A 23,652-nucleotide genomic window follows, 5' to 3' on the forward strand; every position below is an offset into this window, starting at 1 on the left:
CACAATCTACTGCCTGCCAAATAGGAATAGCTGATCTAGCTAAGCTATACAGTGTATAAATATATGTACAACTCCTAGGATGTATATATATCCTCTACACACTGTAAATTTAACTAAACTGACTAGCCTGCCTGCTCTATCTATCTATCTATCTATCTATCTATCTGGTAGAAAAGACCCTGGGCCGGATTCAGAAAGAGATACAACGGCGTATCTCCTGATACGCCGTCGTATCTCTGAGTGCGCTCGGCCGTATCTATGCGCCTGATTCAGAGAATCAGTTACGCATAGATATCCCTAAGATCCGACAGGAGTAAGTGTCTTACACTGTCGTATCTTAGGCTGTAATTTCAGGCTGGCCGCTAGGTGGCGCTTCCGTATTTTTATGCGAGGAATATGCAAATGAGTATTTACGCCGATTTAGAAACGAACGACCGCCCGGCGCTTTTTTTTTACGTCGTTTGTGTTCGGCTTTTTCCAGCGTATAGTTACCCCTGCTATATGAGGCGTAGCTAATGTTAAGTATGGCCGTCGTTCCCGCGCCGAGTTTTGAAATTTTACGTTGTTTGCGTAAGTCGTTCACGAATACGGCTGGACGTAATTTACGTTCACGTCAAAAGCAATGGCGTTTTGCGGCGGATTTTCGAGCATGCGCACTGGGATGTTTTCACGAACGGCGCATGCGCCATTAAAAAAAAACGTCAAATACACGGGGTCAAGCAAAATTTTAATAAAACACGCCCCCCACATCCCCATTTGAATTAGGCGGGCTTACGCCGGCCCACATACGTTACGCCGCCGTAGCTTAGGGCGCAAGTTCTTTCTAAAAACGGAACTTGCGCCCAAAGTTACAGCGGCGTAACGTATCTAGGATATGTTACGCCGGCCGGACAGATACGCTCAGGTATCTGAATCCAGCCCACTGTGTCTCTCTCTCTCTCTCTCTCTCTAACTGACTGACTGTCTGATCTGTTCTTTAACAACGCCGCAACACACTACACGCGGCCAACTTGCAGGCGGCCTTTTATAGTGTGGGGCGGGTACTAAACCTCCTGTGCCATAATTGGCCAAAGCCACCCTGGCTTTGGGCAATTATGGCTCTCCGTTTTTTGCGCGCTGTGATTGGCCAAGCATGCATAGTGTCATAGTGCATGCTTGACCAATCATCAGCGCGCAATGCCGCAGTGAATTATGGGCCGTTGCACGTCACTCGAATTTGGCGCGAACGGACCATTTTGTTCGAATTTCGTCAAACGTACGAACAGACGATGTTCGAGTCGAACATACGGTCGAGTCGAACACAAAGCTCATCCCTAATCAGGACAAATCCCTAATCAGGATAAATCTCCCCTTTGGGGTTGGAAATAAAAACCTGCCAGAGGCTCTAACCCATCCCCAATCCATCCAAAATTAATAAAAGATTGGCTTCAGATATTCTTTAACCGCTTACCGACCAGCCGCCGTCATTATACAGAAAGAAGAGAGGGGAAGTTGGGGACTTTGAATGAGGTGCATATGAGCTGCACCTCCATCCCTGATTCAAGAGAATAATACAGGAGTTTGGGACTTTGAGTGAGACTGTAGGCATGGTGTAGGTATTCAAGGGGTACATATTTATTAATCATAAAAGCATGACACATCTCCAAACAGAAATCACATGAGAGAAACAACATTCTAGTAAATGCTATTCCTTAAATTCACACACACACACACACACCTTTAAAACCTTACATCATACATCAAGGGGGTGAATAGGGTTCAAAGGGGCAGTATTTTCAATATGAAAACAAGATCAAGAACACAGGGACATTACCTCAAACTAGCTGGAGGACATGATTCCCGGTGGACACCGGCCCCCAGGCCCAGATGTTAAGGTGGTCCGTGCTCCAGTGGCTATGTTCCCCTTCTCTACCTGCCAGGGTCGGAGGCTAGCTCAAGTTACAGTCTTTACAGTTTTTATTTATTTAATTTATTTTTTCCTTTTGCTATGTGTCCCTTGGCTGAATCCATCCAAGCTAAAAACTGTGTACCCCTGATGGGGGGTGAGTGCACCGCTTCCTACACCCTGTTCCCAACCCTTTCCCCTCCCCTTCCCCTTTTTCCATCTCAGGCCTTCTCTTCTCTCTACTTCCTTCTTTCCGTTTTCTCTTCTGGCTGACGCTCTCCAGCCGTATCTTGGCTTTATTTATGCACAATCTGATTATTGTATATGGTCAATTGCTTTTGCATTTCATTATTGTTTTCTAAAATTCATTGCATATGGTATTAACGAGTAAGGGTGTCCCAGTCAACTGCCTACATTAGGTAATTCGACCTTCCTTACTCCCCTGAGCCTTGGACGCAGCTGATCCCATGGGGGCGTCCGGGTCGGGGGAGGTCATCACAGGCCGAGGACTAAGAATTAACATTTTCCAAATCCATCTCTTGCTGCAGTAACTGCTTGTACCATTTTAACATCTGCAATAAGGATTGTTCATGTTTTATGATTTTGTGATCGAGTCGCCCTTTGTCGGACGCTCGGTCACACCCTTCTGTTTATGCTGTCTTAAAAACTCAATAAATCTTTATTGAACCTAAACTAGCTGGAGGAAAGTTCAAAACTAATTTAAGAAAGTATTATTTTACTGAAAGGATAGATGATGCTTGGAACAAACTTTCAGCAGAAGTAGTGAGCCAGTCAACAGTAACTGGTTTCAAACATGCTTGGGACAAACATAGATCTACGCTCAGACAAAAAAAGTTACGGAAAAAAAATCACACACACACACTCTGACGCGCAAAATTCCGACGCATGCTCGGAAACAATTTGACACATCCTCGAAAGCATTGAACTTAATTTTCTCAGCTCGTCGTAGTGTTGTACGTCACTGTGTTCTTGACGGTTGAAAGTTCAGAGAACTTTTGTGTGACCGTGTGTATGAAAGCCAAGCTTGAGCGGAATTCCGTTGGAAAAAACATCCAAAGTTTTTCGATGGAAAATATGATCGTGTGTACGGAGCATAACTGTAATGCCTGCCTTCATTTTGTAAAGCGATGAGCAAACTGTTGGCGTGATATAAATCCTGTATTATATTAATAATGTTTCTATGTTTCTATATACAGTGTACTTAGATTCATCAGTCCCTGCCCTCAAGGAGCTTGCAATCTAAGGCAATGACTTCTTAAAAGCATTTAAAAAAGGAAGTGGAACCTCTCCCTTCATCTCATACTCCTCTCTGTTCAAGAGCTTGAAGTTAAGTCTTCGGTATAATGTAGGTTCTATATTCTTGAAGTTCCAACAGGCCTGAAATATTTTGCAGAGCACGGGGGCCAATGGCTCAAAACCTGCTGTATCGGCAAGCCCTTGCATGTACTCCCAATAGTTTTTTCCAAGGCGGTGAAGATACTTTAAGGGTATCCCAGAATTCTGGGTTTTTAAGACTTCTTCGCGGGATTCTGAAAGCATTTCCTCTGGAGGAGGTAGCTGGAATTTACCTCCCAGTACAGAAAGAAAAAACTGTGCCTGGCAATGAAACAATGAGAAAGGAATCACAAATTTAACAGCTCCAATGAAGCCCAGAGTAGGGTAGCGAGCATGAAAGAGATGCTTGTAGAGTGGAGGGAGATGACCCTGTTCCCCATTAGTTCCCACAATGTCTTCATCCTCCAACAAGTCCACTCTAGGAAGGACTGATTTTACAGTAAGTGTTTCATTTACTTGAGGGTTTTCCTCATTTTTTTTAAACCCTTTCCCAGATTCCAATTCTATAAGTTCATCTAAATTTTTTCTCTTCATCTTATCTCTCTGGTCTATCTTCTGGTTTTCCATCATGTTACTGCCAGTCAACAAGAATGGGTAGGTATATTTATAACCAGTACAGAAAATCAAAGTGTCAGCCATTATTTCTGTCCCGTCTTCACAAATCAGACTATTGTGAGTAGCCCGCACAACTGGAGGCACAAATGAGAGGTTTGCAGGCGGGGTCCACTGTAATGGAGAACCCTGGTGGCTCAGACTGACATGCTTAGCATGTGGAGACAGCTCTAGGGATATATCTAATCCAGATGGTCCTGCACCCAGTACGACAACTGAATGGAAAGAGAAGACTTCTGGGTAGCGGTAATATTTGCTGTGCAACACTTGACCTGAAAAAAGAGTGGGAACAACTTAATGACAAGTACATTTATATATTATATTCTTAAAAATATCTATCCCAATTGTACAGTACAGGACACATTCTGTATATGATTTGGAAATACAACCTCTGTGGTGCTCAAAAACTCAGCCTCCCTCTTGGCAAAGAAACCATGTAACAGGAAAGGTGTTCGGGACAACATAAATCCTCAATTATAAAACCAACCAATCTTCGAACCCAATTTTCACAGGGCCTTGATTATATTTTTATGGACAAGCCTACCCCATTTCTACACCCTGCTCGGTGAATACTCTCACTAATAACAATCCAGGTGCAAGGCAACTGTGGCAAAAACTCAAGCAAATACTAACCCTACTGAAGGCCTGTAAACATTCAAACAACTCAACACCGCTCTTCGCTTCTGAACAGATAAAGAAGGCAATTTATGATGATTGGGGCAGACTTTAAAAAGATTTTTACCCCCTTCAAGAATAATGGTGGTCTGGTACAGTTGCCCGGTGGCGTGTTTGGATAAGGGTCTGGTATGGATTTTGGTGGAACCACGATTACGATAAGCCCTCAGCCAGCAGACCCCCACAACCACCGGGCAAGTGTTGTGGGGAAGAGGCCCTTGTGCCCATCAACATGGGGACAAGGTGTTTTGGGGGGGACCCCAAAATACCCTCCCCATGTTGAGGACATGTGGTTAGGTACGGTTCAGGAGGGGGGACCTCTCTCGCCTACCCCCCTTTTCCTACGGCCTGCCAGGTTGCCGGCTCAGATAAGGGTCTGGTATAGATTTTTGGGGACAGTAAGTGAGAGAAGTGAGGGAAAATCTCCCCAATGAGCAGACAGCAATAAAAACGTGATTGAAATTCTAGGTTTTAACTACCTTGTACTCCATCTTTACCCAAATAAATTGCTTTATTTCACTAACTATCCTTGTCCTTGAACCTGATTTGAATGTTATTTTCTCACCTTGAAACTGCTCCAGCCCTTCAATGTCTGGCAAAAATGGATGGGAGTAGTGTCTACAGAATAAGAGAAAAGTGAGTGTCAGGTTTATTGAGCAATGCATTTTTATTTTTTTGGATAGTGTAAGGCAATGGTTAAAGCTGATATCCAGCCCCCCCCCCCCTATTCCCCCACCACCCCCTCTAACTGGTATTATAATTTAAAAAATCCCTTTTTGCTCCCCTAAAGCCATCGTCACATAATGTCCCAATCTCAAGCCTTCTCTATACTTTTCACAGGAGATAGGCTCCTTCTTTGGGTGTCCATGTCACCACCTGCTTAAAGTGGATGCTTCTCCTTAGGATCCATAAGAGGAGTTTACAGCGGTAATTCCAGTGTCAGGAGACTGATAGGTCAACACTCAGCAGTGGCAGGGGCTACTTTTGAATGTGTGAACGGTGTCCAGGAGCACTAGATACCTTTTTTTTGGTCTGCCCTGCTCCCCAGCCACCTAGGCAAGAATGATGTCTTCTCTTCTTTGAAGTCTCCTGAGATATCAGCGTCACATATCCCAGGAGGTTGCAGGAGCAGAAACACACAACGGCCAGGGGGAGCTGCCGCATATCATTAGGGGCTGGCTTCCTGAACCCAGAAAAGGCAATCAGGCTCCTGATGAGGTCACAGAAGAAGATGGGCCCGTAGGAACTGAGCTGTTGCACCTAAGCAGTGGAGTTCAGCAAGATTAATTGGACAGGTGAGTATGTGAATCCAGGACAAACCTGGATAACAGGTAAGGGGGACTATAGAAAAGTTGGGAGGGGGGTGCTAGAGTAAAATTCCTATTTAACCACTTTAATACCAGGCACTTACACCCCCTTTCTGCCCAAGCCAAATAGAGCTTTCTTTTGGTGGCATTTGATCACCTCTGCGGTTTTTATTTTTTGCTAAACAAATAAAAAAATACAGATTTTTTTTTAAGTTTTTCTTTTGTTTCGGTTATAAAATTTTGTAAATAAGTAAGTTTTCTCCTTCACTGATGGGCACTGATAAGGCGGCACTGATGAGGTGGCACCAATGAGGTGGCACTGATGGGCACTGACAGGCACTGATATACGGCACTGATAGGCACTGGTAGGCGGCACTGATGGGTGGCACTGATATGCAGCACTGATGGGCATTGATAGGCGGCACTGATGGGCACTCATGGGTGGCACTGATAGGCTGTACTGATGGGTACTTATGGGTGGCACTGATAGGCGGCACTACTGGGCACTGATAGGCGGCACTGCTGGGCACTGATATGTGACACTGATAGGCACTGATATGCGGCACTGATAGATGGCACTCATAGGCATCCCTGGTGGCACTAGCACTCGCAGGCATTGCGGATGGGAACTGATTGGCAGCTGTCTGGGCACTGATTGGCATATCCCTGGTGGTCTAGGGTAGCATACCTGGTGGTCCTGGGCGTGCATTTGACGGGAGGCTGTGCTTATAAACAATCAGCACAGACCCCCCTGTCAGGAGAGCAGCCGATCGGCTCTCCTCTACTCGCATCTGTCAGACGCTGTCAGATGCTGTTTAGATTGTGATCAGCCATGATTGGACATGGCTGATCACGTGGTAAAGAGCCTCCGTCGGACTGACACACTGCACCACTAATCGTCGCGATGCACGCCCCCATGGGCACGTGGCGGCTGTTATCCTGCTGGACGTCATATGACGCCAAGTCAGGATAACTGAACCACCGCCCTGCCGTCATTCTGCTATAGGCCGAGTGGTAAGTGCTTAAGTACTTACATTTATACTCCCTGTACACAAATGAAGGCACTGAGTGATATAGAGGTTGGATGATTCATCAGCGACAAGCGTGAAAAGGCTCTACAGGCCATAAACATTGCAAATTTCTTTCCTGCAACAAGATACATTTGCACGATTCCCCCATCAACAGACAATGCTGACAGGAGAATCCCTCCTGCCGAGCAATTGTCTGCTCCCGAGGGCAGGGAAAGCTGTCCCTGCTAGGAGAAGACCATAATTATTGCTAGCGTTTATAGCAGCCCATTAAGGATAATCACAACTGAATCCGGCATGCTGGTTGTACACAAGTTAGTTGAGCAATCAACTTGGTATGTTCATCCTGCCCACACAAGGTTTGATTTTCGTTTGGTTCCTGCTAAACCGGCCGAGTTTCGAACCGTCTATGGCCGGCCTTAAAGCGGGGGTTCACCCAAAAAAAAAATTTTAACATTACATTCAGCCGAGTTGTCAGAATGACAATCGGCTGTTTTTTTTTATTTTATCCCCGTACATACCATATTTTCACCGCCGCTTCCGGGTATGTCTTCTGCGGGACTGGGCGTTCCTAATTGATGGACAGGCTTCCGACCGTCGCATACAGCGCGTCACGAGTTGCCGAAAGAAGCCGGACTGCGAGTCGGCTCTATACGGCGCCTGCGCACCGACGTTCGGCTTCTTTCGGCAACTCGTGACGCGCAGTATGCGACGGTCGGAAGCCTGTCGATCAATTAGGAACGCCCAGTCCCGCAGAAGACATACCCGGAAGCGGCAGTGAAAATACGGTATGTACGGGGATAAAATAAAAAAAAACAGCCGATTGTCATTCTGACAACTCGGCTGAATGTCATGTTAAAATGTTTTCACTGGCCACAGGTCACTGGCTGAAGAAGGAACCAATGAGCTGTTCCGAAACGCGTCCCACCTCTATGACACACTTTCTGCCCTCTTCCTGGTTGTGTTCCATGCTGGTTTTTGTCTCGCTTCCTCTGACATCATCCCCAGGCTCCATCACCATTGTGATCCCTAAACACTCACAGCACAAATTGGCTGTTATCCTGTGGACTTCCCTGGAAGCTTTATCATCAGACTGGGACTGCCCTGCCACTGGAACATCTTCTGGACACACTTACCTGCTACATGCCTGCTTCATCCACCATCTTGTAAGTGTTTTTAACCCCTTTAGGGGATATTAAAAGTTTTATATTTCTGCACTTAGAGGCGCCTTGTTTGTTTTTCTGTTCCCATTAGAGATTGCTTGTCTCCCTGAGTGCTGCCTAAAGTGTGTGAAGATCTGCTACCCTCTCCAACACAGACATTATCTGTCAGGATTCAAATTATTGGAGAGCCCTGGATATACACATTTTTCTGCGACGGTCGGAAGCCTGTCAATCAATTAGGAATGCCCAGTCCCGCAGAAGACATACCCGGAAGCGGCGGTGAAAATACGGTATGTACGGGGATAAAATTTTAAAAAAACAGCCGATTGTCATTCTGACAACTCAGCTGAATGTAATGTTAAATTTTTTTTTTGGGGTGAAGCCCCACTTTAAGTTTTTGAAACCTAAATGAAGAGAGAAGAGGAATGAGGAATCCATACATAGGTTGGGGCATCTAGAGGATTTCTGTTTCTTACCCTGCACAGACCATGATGGCATCAAACCGTTCTGTCACAGGATCTCCATTGTCCTGAGTTTGGGAGGTCACATCCCAGGAAACCTCTGAGTTCTTCCCTTCCCCCAGTACTGGAGTGACCGACACTACCCGGGTATTAAACTGCAAAGCAAAAAAGGACAGAGGCTTGAAGAGTGCCTAGACCGAAAATCAAAAATGAAATATATTAAGTCAATACACTCAATCACTCCATCTGTTCAGGAGCAATGGTGTCACCCTAGGTAGGTATTTTCTTTTTGGGTGTACACCAAAAAAAGCTTCAGTTGGTTTTGACACATAGCATTTTACAATTCAACATCTGGTGGGTTTTTATAATTCACAGAAAAAAACAGAATCCATAACCTGTATCATTTTTATTTTATTTTATTCTTGGGGGAGCCTTATGCAATTCCTAGTTGTAACAATATACCAAATAAATTATATCTCTATCACTTTTTTATTTTTTTCCTGGTTTTGGATAGCGAGTGGAAGGACTGCTGTAATGCCGCCTAGACACGCTTGGAATTCCCAACAACAAATGTTCGATGGGAGCTTTTGGTTGGAAATTCCGACCGTGTGTAGGCCCCATCGGACATTTTCTGTCGGAATTTCCGACAACAAAAATTTGAGAGCTGGTTCTCAAATTTTCCGACAACATAATCCGTTCTCGTAAATTCCGAGCATGTGTAGACAATTCCGAAGCACAAAATTCCACGCATGCTCTGAATCAAGTACAAGACGGAAGCGATCGGTCTGGTAAAACTAGCGTTCGTAATGGAGATAAAACATTTGTCACGCTGTAATAGACTGAAAAGCACAAAGCTGAAAAACATGAATCGTCTCTCTTCAAACTTCTACTAACACAAGATTAGCAGAAGGAGCCCAAAGGGTGGCGCACTTGGTATGGAACTTTCGTTTTATTTTGCCGTCGTACGTGTTGTACGTGACCATGTTCTTGACGTTCGTAATTTCCGACAACATTTGTGCGACTGTGTGTATGCAAGACAAGTTTGAGCCAACATCCGTCGGAAATGTATCCATAGTTTTGTTGTCGGAATGTCCGATCGTGTGTATGCGGCATAAGGGTTCTATTGCTGTTTGTGCCTCAAGTAGGGAGATTCTTCCTCCCTGTCTGTCTTAATAGTCACTGTCATCAGGACATAAAGTGATGGAAAATACAAAAATCTTACTGATATCACCTAAACAGGAAGTCAGGAGGATGTTTTTAATGGGTACACCTCTTAGACATATGTCTGAACAATGCTCTATATTTACCAGTGGCGGTCATCGAGGGCGGGAGAAGACATCGAGGGACATGGAAGGAGGATGGCTGACCCGAGAAAGGTAAGTGTCAGGCGGGGGGGGGGGGGGGAGGGGGCATTTTACAGGTCACAGTGGCAGCATTTAACTGGGCACAGTGGCGACAATTGCGGGGCACAGTGGCTACAATTGCTGGCCTGCTGGGCACAGTAGTAACAATTGATGGCACATACAGGTCACAGTAGCAGCATTTTACTGGGCACAGTGGCGACAATTGCGGGGCACAGTGTCTACAATTGATGGGCACAGTGACAGTGGGAACAATTGATGGCAATCATGGCACAGTGGTAACAATTGATGGGCACAGTGGTAAAAATTGATGGCACAGTGGCGACAATTGATGGGCACAGTGGCGACAATTGATGGGCACAGTGGTGACAATTGATGGCATGGCATAGTGGTGACAATTGATGGCACAGTGGCTGTGTTTGATGGCATGGCACAGTGGTGACAATTGATGGCACAGAGGCTGCGTTTGATGGCATGGCACAGTGACTGCATTTGATGGCATGGCACAGTGGTTGCGTTTAATGGCATGGCACAGTGGTGACAATTGTTGGCACAGTGGCTGCGTTTAATGGCATGGCACAGTGGTGACAATTGATGGCACAGTGGCTGCGTTTTATGGTATGGCACAGTGACTGCATTTGATGGCATGGCACAGCGGTTGCGTTTGATGGCATGGCACAGTGGCTGCGTTTGATGGCATGGCACAGTGGTGACAATTGATGGCACAGTGGCTGCATTTGATGGGCACAGTGAGGCTGAAATTTTTTTTTTTTTTATTATTCGTTTGCGCCCCCCCCAAAATTTTGAACACCAGCCGCCACTGATATTCACTATACATACACATTAATAATGACATGCCTGAACACTGCTCCATATTTACTATAGATACTCATGAATGAGGACATGCCTCAACACAAATCCATATATACTATAGATACACATGAATGAGGACATACCTCAACACTGCTCCATATTTACTATAGATACACATTAATGACCACATACCTGAACACAACTCCATATTTACTATAGATACACATGAATGAGGACATACCTGAACACCGCTCCATATTTACTATAGAAGAACGTAATAAGGACATACCTGAACACTGCCCAAAATTTATAAGGGGTGAAAATGTTAAAGTATACAGTATGTGTTAAATGCCTGTCCAATATAATCATAGAAATATGTCTCATAGGCACCCCCCATCTCACCTTGATGTGGGGTCGGATGGAGAACCTGTCCGTATAATCCTCCAGGTATTTCAAGACTTCGGAGTGGTGGATGAAGGATGGTAGGGACGGGTCAAAGGCAAAATCAGGGAACTCCATGATCTCTTTAGGGAGGTTGGTACTGTAAGTGAAAACATATTGATAATACAGATGAAAATAATACATCATGAAAATGACATTCTATTATTAAATGGTGGGTAATGTGTTGGATTTTAGGGGCTCTCTAATGCAGCTCTGGGTACCTTAATGAAGGTAGAAATATATCCAGGTTGTCTACATACATTGCAAGACTTCTGAAATAATGTTTAGCAGGAGCCCTGCAATGTATGTAGACATGTATGTAGAAAACCTGGATCCATATCAGGGTTGCCAACTGCCAGTAAATTTACTGACAGTTTGTAAAAATCTGTGATTTTTTTACAACTGCCAGTAAATATCAGGGGTTGATAATTTCATGCTGTGTTGACTTTTTACGTTTAAATCAAGCAAATTACTTTGTTATAGGTATTGTCAGTGTTTCCATATCATGTTTATACTGTTCAAATATTCACTGTGTTCGTTTTCAATAGGAGTTCTGTCATTTCTCAGATTGCCAGTAAAAAATGTGCTCCGCAAGTAAATTTTCCATGTTTTGTCAGTAAAAAATGCTGTGGGAGGCTGGCAACCCTGATCCATATACTTCTAAAGATATCGGCCTGGATTCACAGGGAGCGGGCGCACATTACGCCGCGCAGCGCAGAGAGGCAAGCATTGAATTCACAAAGCCAATGCTCCCAAAACTGCGCTGGGTTTCCATGGCGCAAGTCAGCGTAAGTGGAAGTGGGCGTGAGCCATGCAAATGAGGCGTGACTCCATGCAAATGATGGGCCGAGCGCCAGATAGACACGTATCACCAACTGCGCATGCGCCGGGACGTGGACGCATCCTTCTGCGCATGCTCAGAACCACGTCGGAACAACTGCCTAAGATACGCCGGATCACTTCCTACGGCGTGAACTTAACCTACGCCCAGCCATATTCACATTCAATATAAACTACGTAAAATACGCCGGCTTGAGTTCCCTGATGCAGACCTTTGCATGTCTGCTGCTGGGTTACACCTCCTTTATGGGGCTTAACTTTACGCCGGATGTAGAACTTACGCGCACATCGCGTAGCCTGCGTCGGGCGCATGTACGATCGTAAATCGCCGTATCTTCCTCATTTGCATATTTGAATAGAAAATCAATGGGAGCGCCACATGCGTCCAGCGTAAATATGCGCCCACTCTACGCCGGCGTAGGCAAGTTACGTTGGTGGAATGAAGCCTGTTTTTAAGCGTATCTTAGTTTTGTGGGCCCGGCGCACAGATACGACGGCGCATATTTGCACTTACGCGGCGTATCTGGAGATACGGTGGCGCAAGTGCTTTGTGAATCCGGGCCATCAGGAACATATATTTTTAGGTGTCAAATAGAGGTTGATATAAACTCATGTTAAAGTTTGTAACGGTTTGGGATTACATTAAAGCGGAGTTACAGCCAGGGTGGGGAAAAAAAAGTCAGCCGCTACAAATACTAAATTTTAATATAAGAATATATATTAATATTATTTATAAGAACAATTACCTGTCCATGGATCCCGCGATGTCGGCACCCGAAGCTGACCTGCCTATCAGCTCTGGGCGCAGGCACCGTCATCCTTAGTAAGGGAAACAGGAAATGAAGCCTTGCAGCTTCACAGCCTGTTACCTACTGTGTCCTAGAAGGCAATAGGGAGGGGGGGGAGGGGCGGGATGTTTCACGTGCAACGGTGCGATCTTACATGGACGTGGGAGCGGATACCTGGTTTTGACAGGTATCCGCTACCCCCACACCTTCCAAAAGGTGGCAAATGTGGTAGCAGAGGGGGGGGGGAGGGTGCGAACAAGCCACACTTCCACTTTTGGGTGGAACTCCACTTTAAGTATATTTGCGAACGTCTTTTTTAACGGCATAAATAAAATCATTATTTTACAACACTGTGCTTTCACCACACAGGATCTGCAGAGCATTGTGGGCCCTCCAGCAAGACAAACAGTTTCTTTTGGACTGGCTCTCCCTAACTAAGTGGTGGCTGGTGCTCGATAATTCAGGGGGGGGAGCGCAAACCAATGAAGCCGGTTACCCCCCCCCCCCCCCACGGAGACGGACATAAATGCTGGGGACACCCCTGGAATATTAACCCCTGCTCGCTATTTGTTATTCATTCACTATTGTCACACAACTGGGTGGCTTCGGAGGAACCTCCCCGAGCCCACCTTTTTTTATAGCCTATGGCCCCGTACACACGGCCGAGGAACTCGACGTGCCAAACACATCGAGTTCCTCGGCCAGTTCAGTCCTGGAGCCGCCGAGGACCTCGGCGGGCCGAGTTCTCCCATAGAACAACGAGGAAATAGAGAACATGTTCTCTATTTCCTCGCCGAGGTCCTCGTCGGCTTCCTCGGCCGAAAGTGTAGACACGGCCGGGTTTCTCGGCAGAATTCAGCCAGAAACTCGGTCGGAAGCTGAATTCTGCCGAGGAAACTGGTCGTGTGTACGGGGCCTATTAGAGCCAACATGCTTCAAAGAAAAACACCCCCCATTGCAATCCATGCATCCGGTGCCCTGCATGTAGATTAGGGGCTGGACGCATTGACAGGAAGAGCAGCGCCCGTGCACCCCTAATGGACGGGCCGCCACTTCTCTAACTGAATCCCTATGGAAGCATATGTGAACCAAGTAGTCAGGGAGGGAGGTGGAAGGGGAGTCATTTCTCTGATTATTCAGTTGTGTGGATACATTTAACACCTTCCCTACCGAGTCATATTAAAATGACGTCGGCGGGAACCTTTTGTCTTTCAGACTGGATGTCATATGATGTCCTTGCATTCACGGCCACTAGGGGGCGCGCGCCCCCGCCGCATTCGTCGGGACACGGTGCGCGTGTGTGGCGGCCGCGATGTCCGCCGGGCACCCGCGATTGCCCGCAATCAAGGCAGGAGCATGGATCTGTGTGTGTAAACACACAGATCCATGTCCTGTCAGCGGTGAGGAGACTGATGTGTGTTCCCAGTACAGAGGAACACACATCGATCTCCTCCCCTTGTGAGTTCCCTCCCCCTACAGTTAGAACACACTTTAGGGAACATATTTAACCCCTTCAGCGCCCCCTAGTGTTAATTCCTTCCCTGCCAGTCACATTTACACAGTAATCAGTGCAATTTTATAGCACTAATCGCTGTGTAAATGTGAATGGTCCCAAAAATGTGTCAAAAGTGTCCGATATGTCCGCCGCAATGTCACGGTCACAATAAAAATCGCAGAGCTGGGCATCTGCTGAGTGTGGGGTACTTATGAGCTGTGGATCTGCAGAATGAGGGTACTAATGAGCTGGGGATCTGCTGAACAAGGGTACTGATGAGGTGGGGATCTTCTGAGTGGGGGTACTTATGAGCTGGGAATATGCTGAACAAGGGTACTAATATGCTGGGGATCTGCTGAGTTGGAGTACTAATGTGCTGTGGATCTGCTGAATGAGGGTACTTGTGAGCTGGGGATCTGCATCATGAGGGTACTGATGAGCTGGGGATCTGCTGAGTGGGGGTGTACTAATGAGCTGGGGATCTGCTGAGTGGGGGTACTTGTGGCTGGGGATCTTCAGAATGAGAGTACTAATGAGTTGGGGATCTGCTGAGGGGGGCTACTTATGAGCTGGCGTTCTGCTGAACATGGGCACTAATGGGTTGGGAATCTGCTGAGTGGGGGTACTAATGACCTGGGGTTCTACTAGGCCCCTTTAACCACTTAAGGACCGTGTCCTGCACATATACGTCGACAGAATGCCACGACTGGGCACAAGCACGTACAGGTACGTCCTCTTTAAGAGCCCAGCCGTGGGTCGCGCGCTGCCAGCGTGCGCATGCGACCCGGTCCGAAGCTCCGTGACCACAGCCGCGGCACCCGCGGACCCGATCGCCGCCGGTGTCCAGCGATCGGTCACAGGAGCTGAAGAACGGGGAGAGGTGTGAGTAAACACACCTTCCCCGTTCTTCACAGTGGTACTGTCATTGATCGTCTGTTACCTGATATAGGGAAAGACGATCAATGATGTCACACGTCCAGCCCCGCCCCCCTACAGTTAGAAACACACATGAGGTCAAACTTAACCCCCTACAGCGCCCCCTAGTGGTTAACTCCTAAACTGCAATTGTCATTTTCACAGTAAACAATGCATTTTTATAGCACTTTTTGCTGTGAAAATGACAATGGTCCCCAAAATGTGTCAAAATTGGCCGATGTGTCCGCCATAATGTCGCAGTCACGAAAAAAAATCGCTGATCGCCGCCATTAGACATAAAACTATCCCCTATTTTGTAAACGCTAGAGCCCGTACTATAAGCCCGTACTATAACGTCGGCTCTCTAAGCGGCCACTAGGGGCACGTGCACCCGCGATCGCTCGTTACAGAGCGAGGACCGGGAGCTGTGTGTGTAAACACACAGCTCCCGGTCTTGTCAGGTGAGAAATGCCTGACCGTCTGTTCATACAATGTATGAACAGCGATCAGTCATTTTCCCTAGTGAGGCCACCTACAGTTAGAACACACCTAGGGAACATACTTAACCCCTTCCCCGCCCCCTAGTGTTAACCCCTTCCCTGCCAGTGGCATTTTTATAGTAATCCAATGCATTTTTATAGCACTGATCGCTATAAAAATGCCAATGGTCCCAAAAATGTGTCAAAAGTGTCCGAAGTTTCCGCCATAATGTCGCAGTCCTGAAAAAAAATCGCTGATCGCAACCATTACTAGTAAAAAAAAAATATTAATAAAAATGCCATAAAACTACCCCCTATTTTCTAAACGCTATAACTTTTGCGCAAACCAATCAATAAACGTTTATTGCAAACAAATAATTACGAAAAATATACGTATCGGCCTAAACTGAGGAAAAAATATGTTTTTTTTATATATTTTTGGGGGATATTTATTATAGCAAAAAGTCAAAAATATTGAATTGTTTTCAAAATTGTCGCTCTATTTTTGTTTATAGCGCAAAAAAATTAAAACCGCAGAGGTGATCAAATACCACCAAAAGAAAGCTCTATTTGTGGGGAAAAAAAGGACGCCAATTTTGTTTGGGAGCCACGTCGCACGATCGCGCAATTTTTTTTTTTTTTTTTTTAAATTTTTTATTTACACAACATACAAGGCTGGTCCACATGAACCACATCAATAACAATACAACAGCCGTAGTCAGTGTACATGTGTATAAATTCAAGTGGCATTGCCTAAACATAACAGTCTGCAGCCGTGGCCCAGCCTCCCATATCTTTTCCGTTTTCTAAGAGCGAAATGAATTAGGAAAAAGGAAGGAAGAATGCCGGAACTGCTCGGATAGGCAGTCCAGCAAAGTGAGAATATAAGGTTAGCTAGAAAAGCGGGGGTGAGGGAGGGGGTAGAGAGAAAGAAAAAGGAGGGGGGGGGGGTCTCGCGACCATGGACATCCAGTTACATCTGGCTTTCTCCTTCCAGTGGCCGCCCCGGCCTCGCATTCAGGAGGGCTTCGGGGCAGGCACAGGTGGGTCAGTCTAATTGTGGGGTCTGATGTTCACCTCTGAGGGCCTGGCCCTCCTCTGAGTATTTGAACATTGTCCAGAGCTGCCACGTCTGAGAGTATTGTTCGTTTCTATCCTGCTTTGAAAGGACCAAATCTTCTAGCCAGCCAATCTCGTCCACCTTCCTCAACCACATGGATACAGTCGGTGGGTGCGGTGACTTCCAGCACAATGGAACGCAGGCTTTAGCAGCGTCCAGCAAGTGTCTTACAATGGATTTTTTATAGATCCGCGCCGGGGTGTCTGTCGCGTGGAGCAAGAAGTATGCCGGATCATCCGGCACCCTTCGATCCGTGAATTTTTGGGTGATTCGCCTGATTTCCTCCCAGTATGGCCTAATGCGTGGGCACGTCCAAAAGATGTGCATCAAAGTCCCCTTCTCTAGCTGGCATCTCCAGCAAAGATCCGATACGTCTGGGAACAGTTTATTCAGCACGACCGGCGTTCTATACCACCTTGTCAGAAGCTTGTAATTAGTCTCCTGGACTCTAACGCAGATCGATGATTTGTGCGTGAATGTTAAGATATGTTGTCTCTTATTAGTTGTGAATTGGGCTCCCAGGTCTTGTTCCCACTTCCCTAGGCTCGGGAGTTGATAGCTTTCTGGGGGCTCCACTAGTAATGCATGAAGCAGCGAGAGCGCATGAGGTAACGCTCCCGTCTCTTCGCACATCTCCTCCAGTGACGTAAGGGTACGGCCCGCGGGGGGGGGTGTCATGGTCTTAAGAAAGTGGCTTAGTTGGCCGGCCCTCAGAAAGTCCAGTCGAAAACTGCTCGAGCTGTCCATCAACTGCGCTAGCGTCTTCCACCTGCCCGATTCACTGAAGTGTGAGGCCTGGAAATAACCTGACTTGCTTAATGTGGTGAACCTGGCATCGTTAAGACCGGGCGTGAAGTCTGGGTTGCCCAGAATAGGGCGCAGGGGTGAACTTTCCGACGCAAGGTGGCCCTGTCTCAGCAGTCTGGAGCAGATTTTTATAGTGTTTCCTATTATCGGGTGTTGGTATACGTCTATGCTTTGTAGGGTTTGGCACCACGGGGCGCGTCTCAGTAGGACCTCGCTCTGTTCCTGTTCCAGTCGGGGCCAAAGTTTAAGTGATCCGTGACGGCACCAGTCTATGAGCCGATTAAGTTGCGCCGCCTGGTAGTACGTTTTTATGTTTGGCATGGCCAGTCCCCCGCTTAGTTTAGGTAGGTAGAGTACTGCTCTCTGCACCCGGGGTCGCCTCCCTGCCCACAGAAACTCCCCGAATGCGGTCTGCGTTTGCTTCAAGTATGTCGCCGGGATGTGAATTGGGAGAGCCTGTATTAAGTATATAAATTTCGGCAGTATAGTCATCTTTAGGATGCTGTTCCTCCCGAACCATGAGTGTAGTCCCGTGGTCCACTCATTCAGTAGTCGTTGGACTGTCTTAAGTAGGGGGGGGAAATTAAGTTTGTAGATGTCAGAGAGTTTCGGCGGGATGCGCGTGCCCAGATATGTCAATGCTAAATCCGTCCATTTCAGTTTAAAGTCTTGTTCAAGTCGTCTTAGTTGCTGTTGTGGAATCCCCACTCCCATCGCCTCAGATTTTGTAAAGTTAATTTTTAGGTTGGCCAGCCGGCCATATTCTTCTAATTCCCGCATCAAATTTGGGAGGGACACCGCTGGATTGGTCAGGGAGAACAGCATGTCATCCGCGTAGGCTGAAATTTTATAGTGACCTTCCCCCACCGTAATCCCGTAGATATTTGGGTTCTGCCTGACGTGTTGTAAAAAGGGCTCCAGGGTCAGAGCGAACAGGAGGGGTGACAATGGGCAACCCTGCCTAGTCCCATTAGTAATCGGGAATGGGTCCGACAGTGTGCTGTTCGCCCTCACCCTGGCCGTGGGATTCGTATATGCCGCCGTTATCCAGTGTAGCATCCTCCGCCCCACTCCCACATGTTTTAAGGTGGAGAACATGAATTGCCAATTCACTCGGTCGAATGCCTTTTCGGCATCCGTACCTACAAAAACACATGGGACCTTTGTCTTGTTTGCTACATGTAACAAGTTTAGTACCTTAGTTGTATTATCCCTGGCCTCTCTGGTCGGGACAAAGCCCACTTGATCTAGATGTATGAGGTCGGGGAGGTATTGTTGAAATCTAGTGGCGATCAGTTTCGTGAATATTTTTATGTCGGTGTTTAGTAAAGATATGGGGCGGTAGCTACCACACTGGCTGGGGTCTTTACCCTCCTTATGAATTACTGCTATTTGTGCCTGCAGGGTGTCTATATGAAATGTGCCCTCTGAACCCACCGTGTTAAACAGGTTTACCATCCGACTACCCAGGGTCGGGAGTAGGGCTTTGTAATAAGCCGTGGTGAGGCCATCCGGGCCTGGGGCCTTGCCTGGTTTTGAGGACTTTAGCGCCGCTTGGATTTCCGACAAGGTAATTGGCTCTTCCAGTGTCTCCCTCATGTCTGATGTCAATGTCGGCATGCCAGAGCTGTTTAGGTATGCAGATGTCAAGTCTCGGTCTGGGTCCGCTTGTGGGGAGGGGAGGTTGTAGAGATGGGAGTAGAAGGTCTTAAATTCTTGTGAGATTTGGTGTGGTAATGATAACTTTTTCCCATCCCTTGCCACTATATGTGGAATATATGATGCTATATTTTGCTTGCGGATCGCCTGTGCCAGCATCCTCCCACATTTGTTACCCGACTCATAAATTTTTCCCCTGCACACCTGCATTGCTGCCTTTGCCTTGTAGTGTAGCAAGTCTGTGATCTGCTTACGGACAATATTCAGGTCCGAACCCACCTGGGGAGTCGGATTCTGTTTATGTTGGGCCTCCATTATGTGTAGCTTAGCAAGCAGGGCATTTAACTGCTCCGTTCTTGCTTTCTTCAGCCTGGAACCATGTTTAATCAAGAGTCCCCGCACAACCGCTTTATGGGCTTCCCACACCACACCTGCAGTACTATCCTGTGTTGTGTTCGTATCAAAATAGTGTCCCACCTCCCTGACTACTTCCGCCATTGTGTCCGAGTCTTGTAATAGGCTCTCGTTCAGTCGCCAGGTCTGTCTCTGTGTGGTCTGGGTTTCTGCTAGGGCGTAGATTAATGTGATCGGGGCGTGGTCAGACCACGTAATGTGTCCGATCTTTACCTCCTTGACCGCATCTAACTGCCTGTGGGGAACTAGGAAATAATCTATCCGCGAATAGGAGCCATGCGGTTTAGAGTAAAAGGTATAGTCCCTCTCTCCAGGGTGGAAGAGGCGCCAAGTATCGATCAGCTGAGCCGAATGCATCGCCACATGTATCCGTTTTCGAGAGTCTCTAGAGGTTGAGGCAGTGCCCGTCGACGTGTCCTCCGACGGGATCAATGGGATATTAAGGTCGCCCCCTATGATTAGTCGGCCCTCCGCAAAGCGTGTCAGTTTGCTCAAGTGTCTGGTCAGGAATGAGTCTTGGTGGTCATTGGGGGCGTATAAGTTCGCGAGGGTGACCTGCGTTTGGCCGATTTTGCCCTTCAGAAAAAGAAAGCGTCCTGCTTCGTCTAATTTAGCTTCCCCGAGTGACCATGGAATTCTGGCCGAAATCAATATGGAGACCCCCCGGGACTTTGATTCCGTATAATTGGAGTGGTATACTACAGGGTAGTATCTATTTTTTAGTAGGGGTAGTTTTTGGTCCCTAAAGTGTGTCTCCTGGAGCATAATTACATCCGCTCCCAGGCGGCGCATGTCGTATAGGAGCATTCTCCTTTTTTCCGGGATGTTTAATCCCTTAGCGTTCAAAGATACCACTTTTAGTCTGTCCATGATCGCGAGTCACCGGAGGGCGAGCCCCCCGGTCCAAATAAATGGGGAGGGGTCAGGGAAGGGGGGAGGGGTCAGGGAGGGGGGGGGGTCCAGTCCTCACACTACGTGTGACTGGGAGAGTAGAGGGGAGTAGGAGGGGGAGATAGCGGGGTAGAGAGTAGAGTTTAAAGATTTAGGAGGCCTACACAAGGGCGTGTGGCCAAAGTAGAAATACTAATATAGCTCAAATAGCTAAAAGCACTCTCCAGTGAAACACTGGCAATTGAGCGCAGGCCTAGGTGGGTAGATGGCAGAACAGGACCGGCAGAGCAAGCTCCCGGTACCCCGCCCCCCCCCCCCACCGGCAGTCAATGTCGTTAGGATTAAAGCCCACATTGCAATCAAGTATAACACATGTGAAAATATCAACACAACATTCTTAAAGAGGTAATATTAAGGTGTAACCAAGAGGAACAATTAAAGATAGGGTCATAAGACTCTTCAAACAGATTAAACCCAGAAGGACCCTATAGTACGTCTCCCAGCGTGGGGTGTTAACTCCCCTCCTCCCTCCCGGGAGAGAGAACCCCGTCAGGCATCTGAACAGTATGCCAGAACTATTACGTGAGACCAGTTCAGTGAGCAGCCGCACCATCCATCCCCCCCCCCCGCCCCCTCTCCCTCTCTTATACAGAATTTCTTTCCCCATAAGCCGTATGACTAGTTCTGCATTATAACGCTTCCGCTGCAAACCCCCTCTGTTCTGTTACACATCTCTCCCACCGTATGGCATGTCCCCACATAACAAAAAGCAGTCTGGTACCATAACCCCTGTCTCTCTTTGGGGCACAGGGGGGGGGGAATCCCCACTCTCCACAGGGTCAGCACGATGAACTCATGTGCTGCGGAATTGCTATGGACCAGCAGGGAGTGTCAGTGTCAGGCTGGCCGAGGCCCTGCATCACATGGATCTCCCCAGATCCTCACAGATAGTAAACCAAATGAAGGGGGGGGATAATTGCCAACCTCCACCCTCCTCCCCCGTGGCCGAGTAATGTGTGGGCTGCAGCAGAGGGCTCGTCCAGCTAAGTCTGTGCCTGCGGGTGTTCTCTGATATCTCGGGTCAGTGTGGTAGGAGGCCTACAGCCATCCTTGCAAAGGAGGGGGCAGATGCGGGTCAGTGTACTCCGAAATCTCGGCTCGCCAGGGTATCATGGCCTATACAGGTGGGGCTTCCAGCAGCTCCTAGGGACGGCAGGGATAGTGTGTCGTGAACGGGGGTACGGGGATGTGGCGCGTAATGCGGGCCGCGGCGCAAGGCCTACTCACGTCCCTCCTGTAGTGCGTCTCCAGATGGTGCCCGCCGGCGTCGTCTGTCCTGGCGTCTCTGGCGTTGCTGTGCTGCCACTCTGTAGCTGGAGGGTCCCGATCTTCCAGGTGCGCGTGGCAGGATTTGTAGCCAGTCCGGGATCTGCACCGGCTCCGCTCCCAGGAATCCGAACAGTCCAGGCAGGTCCGCAGGGGATTGCACCGTGTAGGCCCTTCCGTCCTTCCTGAACGTGACCGAGAGTGGATAGCCCCACCTGTAAGTGAAGCCCAGTTGTCTGGCGAGTTCCAGCGCCGGCTTCAGCATTGCCCGACGGCGGAGAGTTGCCCTGGACAGGTCCGGCAGAACTGTGACCGTTGCTCCGTCAACGCGCACCTCGCCTCGTTCCCATGCTCCCCGGACAATTCGCTCCTTTTGGGCGTACCTCAGCAGCCTGCAGAGGACGTCACGTGGCCTGTCCGGGTCTTCCAGTCTGGGGCCCATCACTCGATGCGCTCTATCGATCTCCACCACTGCCGTAGGTTCTTCCAGAATGTCCCGGAATAGCTCCTGGATCTTCTCCTCCAGGGCTTCTGCCTCTACCGTCTCCGGCACTCCCCGAAGCCGCACGTTGTTGCGGCGACTTCGGTCCTCCACGTCCTCCAGGTGGAGCTGTAGGGCGATCGCCGCGTCTCGGTGCTGGTCCCTCGCCCGTTCCAGGCCCGCCACCCGTTGCTCCAGGGCTGAAGATGCCACCTCACCCGAAGTCACCCTTTCCGTCAGTGTGGACACCTCCGCCCTTACTTCCTGGATGTCGCGGCGGTGAGTTTCCTCTAGTTTTAGAATCAGGGCTTCTATGTCGGACCGCGTGGGTAGGGCCTTCAGCAAGGCCCGGATCTCTTGCTCCGCCGAGGAGCCCCCCGGGGAGGAGGACGGGGAATCCATTTGTAGGACCGGGGGTCTCGGGGTTGCCGCTGGCTCGGGTGCCTGTTCTGGCTCGTCAAGGAACAGGAGCCACTCGCCGTCCTCTCGTGCGTCTGCCAGGTTGGCCCTTGCTGAGCCTCGTGGTGCCGTCGCTCTGGCCCCCGGAGAAGCCTGAGCCTGGTACTGGAAATATTGGTGCAAATCTCTCGCTGGCGTGTTGGATCTTGTCACCCGGGTGTTAGTTTTAGTGCTGCGCTTCTTAGTCGATTGCATGCCGACTTTTCTGCTGTTTTGGCCGGTAAAGGGGAGGACAAGGCCGGGAGCTCGAGGAGAAAGCAGCTTCACTCAGCCATGTCCAGGCCACGCCCCCGCGCAATTTTTTAAGTTAAAGCGACGCAGTGCCGAATCGCAAAAGGGGCAAGGTCCTTAACCTGCATATTGGTCCGGGTCTTAAGTGGTTAAAACAATTAGAAAATGAACACACACAGGGCATTTGCCTAGCTTCATTAAAGCTTCAAAAAGCATCACAGAAGCGTCAAAAAGATTGGTTGAAGCGGTAGGCACTTTCATGTGTGTTAAAGTTGATGTGTAAATGAGCTCTTAGCAATACCTGATGACTGTATCATTTCATATAACATAATAGAGTATTAGAAGCTCAGCCTACAGAACAAACTTGCCTCCAGGCTCCATAGGCTCTTACCTCAGGTCTCTGTACATGCTGGAGTGGATGTGCGCCCCGCTCTCCACCTCTTCCGTGTAAACCCAGGTCCCCCCCACTTGTTCCGTCATCTCCAAAACCACAGGAGGTTCAAAAGTCAAAGGTCGGGAGAGGATATGACGGGCGCTACAGAGTCCTGCCGCTCCAGCGCCAATCACCGCCACCCGTAATCTGCCAGACGCCATGATGGGGTGAGGGGTTTGCTGTTGGGAAAATAAAATCAATATACAAATAAG

The 23,652-nt window shown here is 48.2% G+C and overlaps 1 protein-coding gene across 1 annotated transcript; it reads right to left on the reverse strand.

Moving 5' to 3' along the window:
- Positions 1 to 3,047: 3,047 nt before the first annotated feature.
- On the reverse strand, positions 3,048 to 23,602 carry LOC120933517 (flavin-containing monooxygenase FMO GS-OX4-like). Its single transcript, XM_040346760.1, has 5 exons — positions 23,399 to 23,602; positions 11,064 to 11,202; positions 8,503 to 8,642; positions 5,094 to 5,146; positions 3,048 to 4,125 (listed from the first exon to the last, which is right to left on the reverse strand). Exons 1-5 carry the CDS (start codon positions 23,599 to 23,601, stop codon positions 3,146 to 3,148), a joined length of 1,515 nt encoding a protein of 504 aa, XP_040202694.1. The 5' UTR covers position 23,602; the 3' UTR covers positions 3,048 to 3,145.
- Between the last annotated feature and the right edge of the window lie 50 nt (positions 23,603 to 23,652).

The sequence above is a fragment of the Rana temporaria genome, chromosome 3, assembly GCF_905171775.1.
Source record: "Rana temporaria chromosome 3, aRanTem1.1, whole genome shotgun sequence".
Classification (NCBI taxonomy): Eukaryota; Metazoa; Chordata; class Amphibia; order Anura; family Ranidae; genus Rana; species Rana temporaria.